The sequence below is a fragment of the Micropterus dolomieu genome, linkage group LG12 (assembly GCF_021292245.1).
Source record: "Micropterus dolomieu isolate WLL.071019.BEF.003 ecotype Adirondacks linkage group LG12, ASM2129224v1, whole genome shotgun sequence".
NCBI classification, from domain to species: Eukaryota; Metazoa; Chordata; class Actinopteri; order Centrarchiformes; family Centrarchidae; genus Micropterus; species Micropterus dolomieu.
In genome coordinates this window covers 34,376,191-34,389,174 of record NC_060161.1, presented here as the reverse complement: position 1 = coordinate 34,389,174, position 12,984 = coordinate 34,376,191, and the positions used below count along the sequence as shown (strand labels likewise).

At 42.9% G+C, this 12,984-nt stretch overlaps 2 protein-coding genes and 2 non-coding genes across 14 annotated transcripts in view; 1 reads left to right on the top strand and 3 right to left on the bottom strand.

Moving 5' to 3' along the window:
- Window positions 1-1,342: 1,342 nt before the first annotated feature.
- LOC123980908 (PRELI domain-containing protein 1, mitochondrial-like) lies at window positions 1,343-7,592 on the bottom strand. Of its 3 annotated transcripts, none has more exons than XM_046065503.1 (6): window positions 7,337-7,592; window positions 4,222-4,424; window positions 3,738-3,963; window positions 2,908-3,021; window positions 2,334-2,412; window positions 1,343-2,187 (listed from the first exon to the last, which is right to left on the bottom strand). In XM_046065503.1, the coding sequence occupies exons 2-6, from the start codon at window positions 4,311-4,313 to the stop codon at window positions 2,066-2,068; spliced, it is 633 nt and encodes a 210-aa protein (XP_045921459.1). In that variant the 5' UTR covers window positions 4,314-4,424; window positions 7,337-7,592; the 3' UTR covers window positions 1,343-2,065. The 3 variants fall into 3 exon arrangements, with proteins under 3 accessions (XP_045921459.1, XP_045921462.1, XP_045921461.1); XM_046065506.1 differs by having other exon boundaries at window positions 4,222-4,315; XM_046065505.1 differs by having other exon boundaries at window positions 4,222-4,315; window positions 7,509-7,569.
- Window positions 3,461-3,532, bottom strand: trnag-ucc. The gene has a single exon. It is a non-coding gene; the product is annotated as a tRNA-Gly (tRNA).
- On the bottom strand, window positions 6,605-6,676 carry trnag-ucc. The gene has a single exon. It is a non-coding gene; the product is annotated as a tRNA-Gly (tRNA).
- The window catches only part of LOC123980903 (CXXC-type zinc finger protein 5-like), a 16,760-nt gene continuing 10,446 nt past the window's right edge, over window positions 6,671-12,984 (top strand). The window contains exons 1-3 of one of the 9 annotated variants that reach the window (XR_006827590.1): window positions 6,671-6,745; window positions 7,224-7,486; window positions 8,582-8,797. The gene's annotated coding sequence lies outside the window, so the exon portion shown is untranslated. The other 8 variants (XR_006827589.1, XR_006827588.1, XR_006827585.1 and 5 more) reach the window with 8 other exon arrangements.

The window sequence follows — 12,984 nt, the reverse complement described above, 5'->3', positions numbered from 1 at the left end:
ACGGGAGTGAGCGCACCTCCTCAGTGAAGCGCACCTTTAAAAACCTTGTTCCGTCAGCGATCTCCGTCCCCGGCCACATGCGCCTCTTGATTGGCGACATCTGCCTCACTCCCCACTCATTCAGTCGTGATACAATCTTATCATCTTCCATGTACACCGGCAGGTTAATGAAGGACACCACCATATCGGTGCTGATTATGTCCCTGGCATGCACAAGCGCTCCTTTCACGCGAAGACCATTCATCAGCTTCGTCTTCCCCTCCTCGTCCTTCATTGTGACTTCATACGTCCTCTCACCTCTCACTCTGCAGCCGATCACTTCTCCGCACTTCTTCTTCACCTCCTTCAAAACTTCCATCATTGAAACTCTTGCCGTTCCCTCCACCTCAATCGTCAAGTCTCTTCCGTACTTCTCTCGTACGCCACTCTGTTCAGATTTCGTTCTTCGTTTGCTCCTTGGCCTTCATCCGTCTCGTTGCTCTGTCTACTGTCAATCACGGGTTGTCTATCGTTCTCCACACTTTCCTTTTCTCCCATATTCCGCCTGTCCGTGTCCTTACTCAGCAGTCTTTCCGTTCCGTTGTTTGTTGCCATGATGTCCGACCGATAAAAAAACTTCCCCCAAACAGCAAAGCTGTCGGGGGATTGAGGCTTATAATAAACACAAACTTTTTTCCAAACGAAATCTATCACCAAAATGACGAAAAAACTAATATATATGAAGAAAAACGTTTTGATTCAAGGCACACTATTACCGCTGAGTTTCCCTGCCAGTCAGTCAGAACTGAAGAAGTCCTTTGGATGAGGGACGAAACGTCTTCCAGTATCTTCAACCAAGTCCAGTTGCCCTTGATTTTAACCTCCGTTGGATAATATATATGATGAAAAACGTTTTGATTCAAGGCACACTATTACCGCTCTGCCGCTTCCTGCTTCAACCTTCAGGCGTGTTCAGGGTGGTATGACCGTAAGCGAGAGAAACAGCCACAAAAAGCCTCTTTATAGATGGTGATCACTATTATGACCAATCATAAGCGTTAACATAGAGTTTCTCACATAACTTTACTAATACAAAATATGTTCTGTATATATTTTGGTGAATTAAGGATTAATTTCAACTAAACCAGAGTTGGTGATTGCTGAAAGAGTGAAAAGACAAACTTTGTTTCTGTCCAGTTTGAATGAAGTGTGTCGTCCAAAGATCAGTGAGGTTAAATTAATGCTTTTCTCAATGGAGTCTGGTGAGCTGTCGTAGCGCCCACTTGTTTTGGTCTGAGATGCTGGCGCTCCAGTGGCAGTGAATGTTGCGTACCGCACTGCCAAATAAACAAGGACAGAAATCTTAAGGATTACAACTTGAAAGTTTAATATCAGGAGCTGAGGAAAACCCTGTTTAGCTAATCTGGTAACAGGTTCCTGACTGAAGGAAATGTTCACATGAAACATGCATCTGTACAACAATCTAAGACTAAACAGCTCTGATCTGACAAATTCAGCAAGAAAGACTTTCCAGTGACACATCTGCTAAATGACAAAGAAAATATTAGTGGAATGACTAAAATTATTTAAAACATATTATAAAATAAAATAACAAAGTAAAAAATTAAATGTAAAAAATACAAGTCTAAGGAGATCTTCAACAGAATAACAATAATAATAATATTATAACAATACTGCTTACAAAGGTCACACTCAAATAACAAAACCTCTGGTGTGAGACTTTGACTCCACATGAACTAACCCCCCAAAGTAAATAAATACAACAGAATCATCTTGAAAAGGAATAAAAACCACAGTTAATAAATAAAAAAATAAAAACGTTTTTTTTACTAAGACAGTTTAAACCAGTTCCAAGGAATTCTGGGAACGATTGTATTTCAGGAGACGACAACTGACAGCAGCTAACATCAATTAGTTTCCGCTCCGCTTCAGTCACATTTAAAAGCTGTTCTCTACTGGTCGCTTCCGACCAATCACGGCTGAGGGTGACGTGACGCCCCGCCCCCTCTGTATCGACTAGTCCGATCAATAGGTGCAGGTTTTCTACTGTTACGGCAGAGGAAGTTCAGACGAACTGCTTGGGCTTCTGGGAAGAGGTGGGCGTGGCTTGTGTTGGTGGTGGTGGCGGGGGCTTGTGCTTCTCTGATGACTCACCCTGGTCGCCATGGAGATGAGGGGTGGCCTCAGCTGCAGTTTATGGAAGACAACAGCTACGTTTACCTTTTTGTTATTCAGTGTGTGTTTACTGCTTCCTCTGTGAGGATCAGTGTTTATTTCAGTGGCGACTAGAGAACGCATGTCACAGACAGTCCTCACAAGTCTAGTACTCTTACTCTGTATCTTGGACAGCGCGAACTCCAGCCCCTTCATGGCTTTGACTTGGTTACTCTTAAACCGGGCGAGACCAAACTCCTGCCAGAGAGAGACGGAGAGAGTTAAACCCCATTCAGACAGCATTTATGTCTTTATGTCGTTCTTACTCCCAAGTCGTCACATATGGACGCGTGGTCAAGACCCGTTGGCGTCAGTTTGTGACGCACTGGGGAGCCCTGTAGCGTCATATTTAAACGGATATTTAACAGAAAAGTCAGAGTAAGGAGGTGGTAAGGGTGGACGTTGGGTCAGAAACCGGACTCGCATGAAGGAGATCTGGAGATAAAGTCAACATTAGCTTCTCCCCAGGTTTTTATTTGTGACGTAGGTTACGTAACCATTTCACAGCATTAACTTATACTTTAATTTTGAAAGTTGCTTATTTATTGTTGCCAACTTGACTACGGAGACCTATGCATCCAAAACCTTTTAACACAGGGTGTTAAAAAGTGACGCCAAAGGGTCTTGACCAAGCGTCCATATTTGATATTTGGCTTTAGACAGGAAGAGAGAAACGTGTGTGCGTGCGCGCACCTGTATGGGCCGGGCCAGGCCGCAGACGGCCGAAAGGATCCAGGCCTCCCTCCTGAGTTTGGTCCAAGATGGCCGACTGCCGTCCTCCTCAAACACACAGCGCTCCACCACCGTCTGAGAGAGAGAGCCAGCACACACTGTCAAACTACAGCTCGAATGTGGGAACAAATTTAACATTCGATCTTTAATTGGTTAGCTTTCAAAACTGCCAGTGTACACAAGCAAGTGCCTTGTTCCTCAGAGGGGAGCGTACGCTGACTTTGTCAAACACAGCAGCCTGTAATGTCAGTGAAGGCACCACGAATGGATGTCTACTATCACCGCCCTCTATAAAGCCACGCAGCGTCCCTCCTTCCATTACGTGGCCACGCAGTCACATGAACAAGAATATAAACAATCAACATTTCCTGAATGAGGTCAGTCCCACCGCCTGGCTGGAGGTCGGAGAGCCTCGTGATCAAACTGAACCAGCAGTGAGTATTTTAAACCCTGTTCCTCGTAGAAATGAATGGGGAGTGAAGTCCAAAGATTGAGATAAATTGCAAGAAATGACTGCGTTGGCCGGGAATCGAACCCGGGTCAACTGCTTGGAAGGCAGCTATGCTAACCACTATACCACCAACGCTTGTACGACCCGCTCTGTTGCCCTGATGCTTTACAGATAACAGCGAGGTGTAAAGGCCATATTGATAAACGCATGCGTTACTTTTATACGTTACTAAAGTCAGATTCAGTCAGCGGCTAATGTTACTGGTCTAACATGGAAAAATGACGTGAGCGGCTCTGATTTGCGGGTGATTTCCGTTAGTTAACCGTTAAAGTAAACTGACCATCAGCGTGTTGTGGTTCAGGTTCCAGGTCTTGGTGGTGAACGTGTGCGTCTGCGGGTCCACGATGGAGTCCTCCAACACGTAGACGGCCCGGGCCAAGTGAGCGGGGAACACACGCTCCGCCCAGCCCGGCAGCCGGTTTGTCTTGGTCAGCAGTCGCCGTGATAACAGGTGGTTGCTGGGGGTGACCTCGCGGTACAGGACGTCCTCTGTGAGGACGTGGGCGCTGATACACAAAAACATACAGATTATACAGAGAGCCACAGTGTGTGTGTGTGTGTGTAAATAAATAATATTTGTGGGATGTCTCAGTTTGAATCTGACCCTAACATTATTCTCAGTGATACTTTCACAGATAAACCTAGAACTGCAGGGTGCAAAGGGTGGAGGAGGAATGTTTTCCAGCTAAGAACGGGGGGTCAGGACAGAACCACCACGGGACACGGGGACGCTCTCTGTCAGTGAGGGTACAAACGTGTGTTACCTGTATGGGTTAGGGTAGCGCTGCCAGAAGGCGGCCAGCACCTGATGCCATGGACTGTTAATGTCGACCTCGCTGTGGAAATGCCTCCCCATGTCTACACACACACACACACACACACACACACACACACACACACACACACACACACACACACACACACACACACACACACACAGAGAGCTCACGGCCGAGTCATTCAGGAGCTGCAGGAAAAGGCAGGCACAGATACATTTTGTACATGTTTCCAAAGTCTCTTCAGGCAGAATATTTGTTTTGTTAATGTTACTATTCCCATGTTTACCAACAACTGTTTTGTTTTGTTTATAAGTGTTAATTTCTGCTGCACTGGGAAATGAAGCTGTGCTGCAGTGGTTTGCAGAGCGCAGGGCCCCAATGAATCATTCAGTCTGTAAAATGGTACAAAATAGTGAAAACAGTCATAAAAATTTCCCAGATCCTAAAGTTTATCTGAAAACAGAAATATTTAGTTAAACAATTATGGACTGCAAACTGTGACGGCTTATAATCTTTTATGCAAGTACTTATAAGCTATTTCTCTATTATTATTATGTCTTATACATTGTTTTAATCTTTAACCTGTTCCTTTTAATGTGTAGTGTTTAGGTCAGGGATGTGGAGTTGTTTTCTGTTCCTCTCCTGTGTTGGCTGGGACCAGTCAAGGCTGGCAGAGGATTTTTTGTTCCCCAAAACATGGAAACCCAGACTGTGCGAGCGATCATGCAGCCCTTTGCTCTGGGCCAGCTGATTTGTGATTTAGTACTACTTTAGTTTATTCTCTTCTGTTAAACAAATTCTTCAAAGACAACGGTTGGTTGTAACTCAATTATTAATTATTTCATAGCCTTTCATAGCCACCTCTATGTTCTTCTCCCCTCTGGGCGAAGATACAGGTTCCCCAGGGAAAAAACCAACAGCCTGAAAATTTACTTTGCACCGAGGACAATTAATGCCCTAAATCTGCCCTGGGTTTGAGCCGCTTGTGCTAATACCATTTTAACTGCTGTTTATAGATGTTGTACGCTGCAGGGGCTGGTTTTTTTTGTCTCATGCAAGGGTGTGACTTTGTGTTGAGAAGTGGTAGGGACATCGGGGCTCAGATTATGGGTGTGAAGAAACACTTAGCTTGTGAGACATCCCGATATGCGATATTAGTTTCACGAGAACAAGACAGTGTTTTAAAAAGATATCCTCACTGCCAAGATATATAAGCGGTGGGTCTGTGGAGAGCTCCCCCTGGAAATTTAGATCATTAAACACTTATTTTCCTGCATTCTGGTGAAAGTTTCTGCACCAATTTATGGTGGAAATGTTTTTTTTTTTATGTAAAAGGAAACAAAATTCAACTCATTTCAAAATATATAAATCAAACAGAATCTAGGTCAGTGCAGTTCTTCAGATCTGTTTCTTCAGATATACTTTTTTCATGTTATATAATCCCTGCTGAGGCAACATCTATGTAGGCATTATTTAGTCTTCCCTCCTCTTTTGTTATGTTCACAGGGAGAGAACGGAAAACTTGGGCAAAAAGAAACTGTGTCAAGAAGTTATTAAAGTTCCCGTTTTTGGGTCATTTATTTTTTCTGTTGGGACAAAGCACATTTGTTTCTCCTGTATTTTAATTGCATTGCATGTTTTCTTAATGTGCAAATAAAGCTTTTTAAAGGCATTTTAATATTTTCAAATTCAAATCAGCTTTATTGGCATGAATGTGTAACAACAATATTGCCAAAGCTACAAATAAATTACAGAACATTTAATTTCATACATTTAATAAAATAAGTAAATAAAACAGTAAAAGTTGTGATTGTGTTTTAATAAAAAGTAAAATAATAACAATAAAAAATATATAAAACATAAATATGATAAAAATAAATAATACAATATAATTAAAAAATATAAATGTAAATAAATAAAACAATAAAAGTTGTGTTTGTGTGTGTTAATAAAAAGTAAAATAATAACAATAAAAAATATATAAAATATAAAAATGATGTAAAAATAAATATTAAATATAATACAATAAATATAATTAAAAATATAAAAGTAAATAAATAAAACCGTAAACGTGTGTGTGTTAAAAAAATATATATTAAAACTTAAAATAAAATAAATAGATAAAACCGTAAACGTTTGTGTGTGTGTGTATGTGTGTGTGTATTATGGCATTTTCATTTGTTATTTAACTGCGAACAAATTGTTTTTAAAAAGTGGTGGGGACATGTCCCCAGCGTCCCCAGTGTAAATGACACCTATGGTCTCATGTCTCACGTATGTTTCTGTTAGATTGTTGTTTTTTTAGCTCTTCTAAAATGAATTTCCCCTCCAGGGACAATAAAGATTGAAATGAACTGCAAAAGACGACTGCGTTGGCCGGGAATCGAACCCGGGTCAACTGCTTGGAAGGCAGCTATGCTAACCACTATACCACCAACGCTTGTACGACCACCCTGCGTCACCCTGATGTTTTAGAGATAAGCAAGACGTTGCGGTCATACTAATAAATGTGCGCGTTAATTTTATACGTTACTAAAGTCAGATTATATTCAAATGGTTTAGCAGCGAATAATATTACCGGTTTTACTGAATATACAAGGATATAAATATATATGAGACGAGCTGCTCTGATTTGCGGGTCTTTTCCGTTATTTAACCGTTAACGTTAGTTCCCTTTAAACCGCCAGTAACCGGCGCGACGGTTGAACTGGCTAACCCTAAACGTTAGCTAACGTTGGCTAACTTCACATAAGTTACACGATGATTAAGTCGACATTACTGCGAGCTGCCTGCTAATTAGGTGTTTAAGTTTATTTCCCTCTGTCGTGTGTTTGGGCTCAACTGTCTCAACAACCAAAAGTTGCATTATTTCTTTTAGGCTCTCATATACTAAGGTAGTTAGTTAGCTAGTTATCGTCACTGTAAGCCAGTACTTTAGGATTAGGCGTCATTTTTGTTATAATATCGTGCTCCATCATTTTCAGCAGCAGCAGCAGCTTCTTCCCCGAGTCTGTAGCAGCGTTCAACCGCGCTCAGGTGCCCGTATGTTGTAGCTGCGGAGGAAGCTAACAGCTAGCAGCTAACCGGGGAGCAGACGTACCTGCAGCCTTTGAGTTTCCGCTCGGTGTTGAAGAAGCCTGGAGGACTGTGAAACAGCAGCATTGGTGAAACGCAGCAGCTTACCTCGGCTTTGCTTTGCAGCCGCTGCAAATTCAAGAGAGAAAGAAAACGGGAAACAAACTCGTGTCAGGTGATCATAATAAGAACAGCACCTGTGCACTTCCCTCCGTCCTCCAGCAGAGGACGAGCTGTAATCATTGTATGATTCAAGAAGAAACAGAGAGCGAGCAGAGGCCTCAGCTGCTGGATGTACTTCACTTTTAATAAGTGTTTTGTTGACTGAAGTACTCCAGAACAGATTTTGAGCTAGGGGTTGTTTGGGGTAAGACGCCCTCCCCTCCCCGAAGCTCTGCTGATACATAAAATAACATTTTAGTGGGGGGTTGTATCTGGAAGATGGCTGTGCTTAGGGCAACATATTATAAAGTAAAATAAATACAGTTTACAAATTAATTTCTAATTAATCAAATGTATTTTTTTTTATGAAAAAGACTTTTCCCCTGCTAACTACTGGGGTTTCACAGGTAGACAAACAGGGTTATATCACTTTAATATGTACAAATTACGCATGAAATAAACTACACGCAGCTGGTTAAAGCCTATCATTTATTTCTCAGACTTAAAAAGTGAAGTTGCTGGGAACTTCATTAGCAGAAGTATGCGGTAAGACAAGCGCTATGTGAGCATGTACGCTTATTACCTCAGAGTTTTATCTCAGACTTTCTGATAAGGGGCTGTCCAGCGTCTAAATAACATCTAACTTATAAACGATCAACCATAAAGGGGCAAGGTGGGCCTTGGGGCCTCTCACCCGACTGGAGGGGGTGTGTCTTGCCCCAAACAAGGTACTATACATATTAGAAACACAATGTCTGTTGGCAATAGTAGAAATACATATAGAGGTAGCTAATAATACAGAATAGTACTGGGCACTGCTATCTATTTATCTATGTATCTATGTATCTATCTATCTATCTATCTATTTGTTTTAATGCTACAGCGTTGGACATGATCTATACTACAGGCTACATGTGGTTTTCTTCTTCCTCGTGGGCTTTATTGCCCCCGAAGGGAACATTTCAACTCAGGAACCGAGGCCCAGACAGAACCTGGCCGTCCTAAAACAAGAATATAAAATGATAAAACTCCCAACTCACCAAACAATTACAGAAAATTAATTTACAAAGTGATATTCTGGACATTTATCTGATGTGGTTTCGTGCAGGGAGCTGATGTAGGTCCACCTGCTGCTTCCCACCGCAGAGAGACAGAGTCCCCCCCCACGTGACAACACGCCTGCACAGGTGATTGATGTTCTGGTCTCTTTGCCGGGCCGCTGTGATGGACAGTCTGCAGTGTAAAGATAGTGGACCTCCTCCCTGAGAGGGCTTCAGGGACGACTGTAAACATGTACCTGACAGACAGCGTGGCGGAGCACACGGTGACTGATTTACATAACAAACACTTATTATTGCTATTATTCAGCCGTAGTAATGTTGCCTAACTGGCCATAAAATAAATTATTTACACGCAATGACAATGTGAACAGATGAGGAAGCAAGTAACCACAACAGACCACAATAATGAATAAAATAGTTTATAAGCACTACATAAATTGTTTTATTTAAAAATAGGAAGCTAACTTATACATCAGGACTTAATCAAAAGGTGCTCTGTGAGTAAGTCTTGTGTCCTGTTTGTCTGCAGCATGAATACAGGCTGGAAGGACAGGGGTTCCTTGTCTTACTTAAACTTGATAAACTAAAAATCACTTGACTTAAAGCATTTTAAGCGGCCGATAAAAGCGACAACAGGTGCTCATTCTGTTACAGCAGTGCAAATAAAACAGAAGAGTAAAATGCAGAAACACATTTGAGCATCTGTATTAATCACAGACTAATCCCATAAACTCCAAAGATGTTGAGTGGAAAAGCCAAAGGATCTGTAAAAAGTGAATAACTGCTGACGTACATGAAGCGGTGATGTAGAGTGAAGCGGTGAGGAGGCTGTAACCTTCACCTCACATTAACACATGAAACAGAAATGTCTGATTTCCCAGCCCGTCGGCCATATAGGTCGAGGCAGGAGACGTAGTATAAAGAGCGACACAGTCCGTGTAAGGAGGTGGTGGGGTGGAGGGATGAGTAAACTCAGGACTTTAACTCGGGATACTGAGGTTTAAGGCCCGTGTGATAGAAAGTTAAAGTTAACATGTTTAAAGGTAGATGACAGGATTTACGTAATGTACTTATTTGAACCCAAACCACCATCTTTTGCCTAAACCTGACTCACTTTTTCACAACGGTTACCACGTGTTAAACATCATGTGACTTGCCTGTCGCTGGACTGATACTTTCCACTGGGGATTGGTCATAAATGTTGTACTTTCCAACGGATGTAGATATAATTTTGAGACACTCGGGGATCAGTCTATTTTGTTGTTTATGTGTGAGGATTTCCACGTAGTTTTGGCTTTGACTAAAGCCCTTTTTATAACGGCATCCCGTCGTGTCCTCTTCTTCTGTAATGCTTTAATACAGTGGTTCCCAAAGTGGCGTCCAGGGACCCCCAGGGGTCCTTAAAGTGGCTCCCCAGGAAAAAGGGAAATCATTTATTTTTACTATAGTTCCATCCATACAGTAACACAAAGACAACATGTGTGACTCTGTTGTTCACTGGTTTCATACACTTTTTATAATCAAACATCTAACAGCAAAACTCACATCAGATGGGGGTCCGTGGTTTAATTTGTGTCAGTTTAGGGGTCCTTGATGTGAAAAAGATTGAGAACCAACCGCCAATGAGCTCGTGTTCACACAGCAGCAGTGGATGGAATCAAGTAGGAAGTCGTGTTTTTCATTATTTTCTTGGAAATTCGGTTAAAACTTGCGGATGGATAAAGAAGCTGAGGGTAAAGGTGATGGCCAAGCATATCTCCAGACCTAAACCCTATTGAGCATCTGTGGGGCTTCCTCAAACGGAAGGTGGAGGAGGGCGTGACATCCACCAGCTCCGTGATGTCGTCATGGAGGACTGGAAGAGGACTCCAACCTGTGAAGCTCTGGTGAACTCCACGCCCAAGAGGGTTAAAGCAGTGCTGGCTTGTGTGATGTGTTATTTTGAGGGGAAAGCAAATTTACACTGTTCTACAAGCTGCACACTCACTACTTTACATTCTTCAGTGTTGTCACATGAAAATATATAATCAAATATTTACAAAAATGTGAGGGGTGTACTCACTTTTGTGAGATACTGTATATATTAATACTTAATACTTACTATATATTACTATATGTATGGGTGGCACAGTAGTCTGTTCCCCAGCTTTGGTCCAGTGGATAGCAGTGTGGCCTCACAGCAAGAAGGTAGGGGGGTTCAAACCCCGGTCGTCCCAGCGGCTACTCACTTGAGGTATTGGTTAAATGCAGAGAATGAATTTTGCAACATGGATGTGACAATGAAGCATCTTCTTCATATTATTCTGATGCATTAATGTAGTTAGTTGAGGTTGAGAACTATTTTTTACTCAGACGGCAATTAATGATTATTTTCTCCATTAATCGATTGTAAACACTTTGAAATATTCAAACTTCACAAAGCTTGTTTTGTCTGTCCAAACCTCAAAATTATTTTAAATTCATTAAAATAATGAAAAGAAATCTTCATTTGTAAAGTAACAAGTAACTAAAGGTGTCAGATGGGGTGGCTGTGGCTCAGGAGGTAGAGCGGGTTGGCCGTTAATCGGTAGGTCAGCGGTTCAATCCCTGGTTCCCCCTGGTTGCGTGTCGAAGTGTCCTTGGGCAAGATAATGAACACCGATTTGCCCCTGGCGGCTGTTCCGCCAGTGTGTTAATGAGTGTGAATGCTAGTTTCCGTTTGAGCACTTAGGCTCAGTGTATGAATGTGTGTAGTATAAAAGCGCTTTGAGTGGTCGAAAAGACTAGAAAGGTGCTATTCAAGTACGGAGCAGATAAATGTAGAGTAAGAAGAACAATATTTCCCTCTGAGATGTAGTAGAAAGTGAAGAGAATACGCATAACTTGAGTAAATGTACTTAATTACTGTCTACCACTGGCAGTACAGGGTGTGCAAAGCTCTATAAACCAACAGGAATGAGAAAGTTAAATGTTAATAATCTTAAAATGACGTTTATTTAAATAGTTTAAAAGTAGGTAAAATCACAGGAGCACAAAGTCGTAAGACATGTTGTTAAATATTAATATACAACATTGTTATTAAATAAACTAGTAAATACTAAATTTAGTCTTTTTCATATCATCAGATCATATTTCTCCTGTATTAGTCTCTCTGAACAGGCACACTTTATTGATATTTGTATTATTAATTACCGCTGCCAATACTGTTACTTGCGTTGAGCGTCCTCCTTCCTCCTGCCCCCGGCCGAGAGTCCAGGTTCTGCCTCTTAAAAAAGTTATTTTCCTGTAAGTGCTTGCTCACGGTGGGAATCATTGGTAAATATCACAGAGTGCGGTCTGGACCTGCTCTGTATGAAAAGTGCAGTGAGATAAACTTCTGTTATGAATTGGATATATAAATAAAAATTTAATTGAATTTTCTCACTCTGCTCTGTCCTAATGTCTTCCTGTAGTCTCTCACCCTCTCTCTCTCTCTCTCTCTCTCTCTCTCTCGCTGTTACCGGCAGGCAGCCAATCATCTGCTCTGTCTCTCGCCTCCTGGTTTCCCCTCACCTCGCCTCGACGCCAATCAGACCGTTCACACCACGCGCGCGGCACGCCGCCACAGGCGCCGCCAACAGCAGGAGACAAGGCGGAGGGCACGAGCCGACACACACACTCTCACTCACACACACACACACACACACACCCTCCCCTCTCCCGTTACCCAACATCAACGTGTACCCCCCTGCCAACACCCCCCTCCTCCCCTCTCCCTTCAGTCTGTCGCGAGAACGACGCACGTATCCGTTCATAACCTCCGCCATTATTCATCACCCCCTCCTCCTCCTCCTCCTCCCCCTCCTCTTTCTCCTTTCTTCCCATGGTGGTGTTTTTTTCTTTTTTTCCCGCCCCTGCAGGGTCTCCACAGAGCCGCTTCCTCCTCGCCTCGACCTGGCTAATTTAACGCCTCTCTCTCTCTCTCTCTCTCTCTCTCCCTCTCTCTCTCTCTCTTCCTCTCTCTTCCTCGCTCTCGCTCGTGCCAAACCCAGGTGATTATCCATCCGCCCCCCATTATCCGTTACCCCCCGCCACCACCCCTCCCTCTCCTCCTCCTCCTTCTCCTCTCCTCGGTACCGACAGACCGACAAATCCCTCCCGGTGCTCTTGTCTCCCCCCCACCCCTCCTCTCTCTCTCTCTCTCTCTCTCTGTCTCCTTCCCCGCCAGCCATGATCCGTGGCGGGCTAATTCCCAGACGGTCTTCTTCTTCCTCTTCTCTTCCCTTTTCGTCTTCTCCTCATCACCTTCTTCCTCCACCTCCTCCTCCTCCTCCTCCGCCTCCTCCTCCTCCTCGCGGGCCCGGTAAGTAGCAGCAGCACGCGCCGTCCATCTTCTCATTTTCTCCTCCTCTCTCTGTCGGACTGCATGCTGTGTTCACGGTATTTATCGGTTGTTATCGGGTCTGGCTTTTTTTTTTTTTTTTTTTTTTTT